This window comes from Pteronotus mesoamericanus, unplaced genomic scaffold, assembly GCF_021234165.1.
Source record: "Pteronotus mesoamericanus isolate MK-2021 breed Mesoamerican mustached bat unplaced genomic scaffold, CSHL_Meso_final contig_44, whole genome shotgun sequence".
NCBI lineage: Eukaryota > Metazoa > Chordata > Mammalia > Chiroptera > Mormoopidae > Pteronotus > Pteronotus mesoamericanus.
In genome coordinates, this window is record NW_026555166.1 from 5706301 (window position 1) to 5709688 (window position 3388).

General features: G+C 38.5%; 1 protein-coding gene across 1 annotated transcript; it reads left to right on the top strand.

Moving 5' to 3' along the window:
* The first annotated feature begins 2138 nt into the window (after nucleotides 1-2138).
* Nucleotides 2139-2673, top strand: LOC129073953 (ubiquitin-conjugating enzyme E2 L3-like). Its single transcript, XM_054577643.1, has one exon. The coding sequence runs from the start codon at nucleotides 2160-2162 to the stop codon at nucleotides 2610-2612; it is 453 nt and encodes a 150-aa protein (XP_054433618.1). The 5' UTR covers nucleotides 2139-2159; the 3' UTR covers nucleotides 2613-2673.
* Nucleotides 2674-3388: the final 715 nt, after the last annotated feature.

The window sequence follows — 3388 nt, forward strand, 5'->3', positions numbered from 1 at the left end:
ATTTTTAAAAACAACATGTTTCAACTTTTGACAATATCTAGTAACTTCCAGCCAAGAAACATGAGGAAATTACTTTCTTTAATTTCCTCTCCTGTGGCCTTCTCCTTCTAATTTTGTTGATTGTATCATTTTGACACAGGAAAGGTTAATATTTATATCCCATTATTTTACCACAATTCCCACAGTTGTCTGGTCGGTTCTATTTTAAAATGGATCTGGTGTTTTTTACTATGACTTCATTCCTATTTTTGGAGCCATTCCTTTATTGGTGAGATTTTGAATCAAGTAGCGTTTTTTTCATATAGGTCTCATGGGTTCTTGCATGGGGCCTGTGTATTTATTTATACTTAAAGTGCAAGTTGGGTAAAAATTCTTGGGTCAGATCTTTATAGACATTACTCCTTAGACATTTACTCTAGACCCACGATTTTCAACCTTTTTCATCTCATGGCACATATAAACTGGTTACTAAAGTTCTGTGGCACACCAAAAAATACATTTTTTGCTGATTTGACTAAATAATAGGTATAATTTTGATTCACTCACACCAGATGGCTATTGTTATGTTGGCTGTTGTCATTTTTTTATTTGACAGTCTAAGGGAAAAGAAGTCAGTGCCCCTGACTAAATAGTCAGGTGTTGCATGTTTTAAAAGTTTTTGTGGCACACCAGTTGAAAATTGCTGCTCTAGACATGACTCCACAGATCTTTCAGGATATGCCTTCTGACATTGAGTGTTGCTTTGGGGATTGCCTAAAGCTAAATGACATTTATTTCTTGTACATGACTTGCTTCTTCTGCTTGGACACACTTAAAATTCTTTATCTCTGAATTTTAGCAACTTCACTAATATCTACCTAAATCAGTGTATTATTTAGGATATAAATTCAGACCCAAAAAACAGTGGCTTTGAAAGACAGAAATGTATTTGTTTCTCATTTAACGATATAAACTGACATTGCAGCAATGTTCTAGTGAAATTGGTAGGGGTTTAGGCTCTTTCTATTTTGTTGCTCTACCATCCCGAAGATGATGTCCTTGTCCACCTAGATGAAGATGCATTTTCTGAACAATAGGAAGGGGAAAAGAGGAAGGGAAGAGCACAACATTCCTTCCCTTTAAGGATATACCCAGAAGTTGCATATACTAATCTTTGGCTCATATCCTATTGGACAGAACTTGGTCCTATGATCCTACCTAACTGCAAAGAAAACAGAAATATAGTCTTCATTCTGAGTGACCACATATCCAGTTAACAATATTCTACTATTATGGAAGAAGAGAGGATAAATACAAAGAAAAATTAGCAATCCTTGCTATGATGAATCTGTATCATTTCCCCCCCTAGGATATGGTCTGTTCTTTCCTTCTGTAGGTTCAAATCTTTATTTTGGGAAGTTTTTTTCTGTAACATCTGTGAATATATTTTTCTGTTCCATTTATTGTGTTTTCTACCTTAGGAATGCCCAATATACATCTTTTGTTCTTCTGTATGTCTCTTTAACATTTGTGCTTATATTGTATTCCTTGTACATGTCTTTCATATTCATTGTCTTTGGGCCTTGATGACTCCCAGAGGGAAAGAGGGAGGTAGAGAGAGTAGAATAAAAGCCTGGGAGAGAGGGGATCTAGGTGAGAATGAAGGTGAGACCTGCTGCTTCCAGCGCCCAAGTAGACCCATGCCTACCTCAAATGGTATGGTGCCAGGGTTGCTATTGAGGAAAAGAGTAAAGAAGTAAAACGGAATTACTGTGGTCAAGCTGATGAATTATTAAAATCCAGTAGACTGAGGCATAAGAAAATTATTCTTGCTTTATGTAGTTTAGCACCTTAAACTTTTGGACTTCTCAGTTATGCCTTAGCGCCTGGATGTACTTAAATTCCATAGGTAAACCTCTGAAGAACTTAAGAAGAAAATGTTCATGTACTACTGATGTATATATCTCTTACAGATTACCACTTGATATGCTTAAGAAACAATGTTTCATTTTCCAGACTACCTAGCATCTATTCTGCAGACCACTGGACACTTGGAAGATTACCATCCTGAGCCAATCAGAAGGCTAAGAATGCAGGGCAGACTTTTCTCAAATGTGTATTGTTTTTTTTTTAACTATAAAAACTCTCAAACTGGGGAAGGCAGCAGCACCAAATGCAAGATGGCAGCCAGCGGGAGGCTGATGAGGGACCTTGAAGAAATCCACAAACGTGGAATGCAAAACTTCTGTAACATCCAGGGTGATGAAGTTAATTTATTGACTTTGCAAAGGCTTATTGTTCCTGACAACCCTTCATATGATAAGGGGACCTTCAGAATCAAAATCAACTTTCCATTAGAGTATCCATTCAAATGGCCAAAGATCACATTTAAAACAAAGATCTATCACCCCAACATCAACGAAAAAGGGCAGGTCTGTCTGCCAGTAATTAGTGCTGAAGACTGGAAGGCAGTAACCAAAACCAACCAAATAATGCAGTCCCTCAGAGGACAGGTGAACGACCCTCAGCCTGAGCACCCACTTTGGGCTGACCTAGCTGAAGAATACTCTAAGGAATGTAAAAAATTCTGTAAGAATGCTGAAGAGTTTACAAAGAAATATGGAGAAAAGTGAGTTGTGGACCAGAATCTGCTGTGATTCACTCCAGCGAGTGTGAGGAGAGACCACAAGCGGTGTATTCAGACATCTCGCAAAGCAGGACTCCAGAAAACTGACATGTGCCAATGCCTGGTGTTCACTTGTGGCAGTTACTGACTTTCTATAGTTTTTGTAATCGAAAGTAATCTGTAAAGAAAGGATTGAAAATGTAAGATGTCCTACTTCTGTTCTCTTTGTTTCAAAAATTACTGCTTCAATCTATTCTAAAATAATGGTGTTTCTTTTCTTGGTCCAAATTTATCCAAAATCTTCAATTTACATTTAGACTGTAAGGTTCAACATAAAACATCGTGGTTCCATTTCTTCCCCTGCCCTTGCAACTTCCACTTTCTTACATTCAGTTTATTTTTCACTCATTCACTTCCCCAGACCCAGGCCCTGTTTCCTGCACAAAGGAGAAGAGACAGCTCTGTCCAGTCTGGTGGCTTCTCTTCTCTCATGTTGCACTGCCCGGTGTGGGAGTTTGTTCAGATTCTCCTGGTTCTGATTTATAACATCCTTTTTCAAAAATTAAAAAGCAAGCAACCTATGTCCCATGGCCCCCTCCCCCCAAAAAAAGTTGTAAAGAGGGAGGTCCAGCTCTTATGTAAAAATCTGGCCAATGTTACCACAATAACATTAATTAAATGGCAACCCTATGTCTGTGTGTTGAACTCCAGCCTGACCCACCTGCTTGGGAAAACCCTGCAATATCAGTTCTGTGGTCACCACAGGGGAGGGGCTTCCAGCCA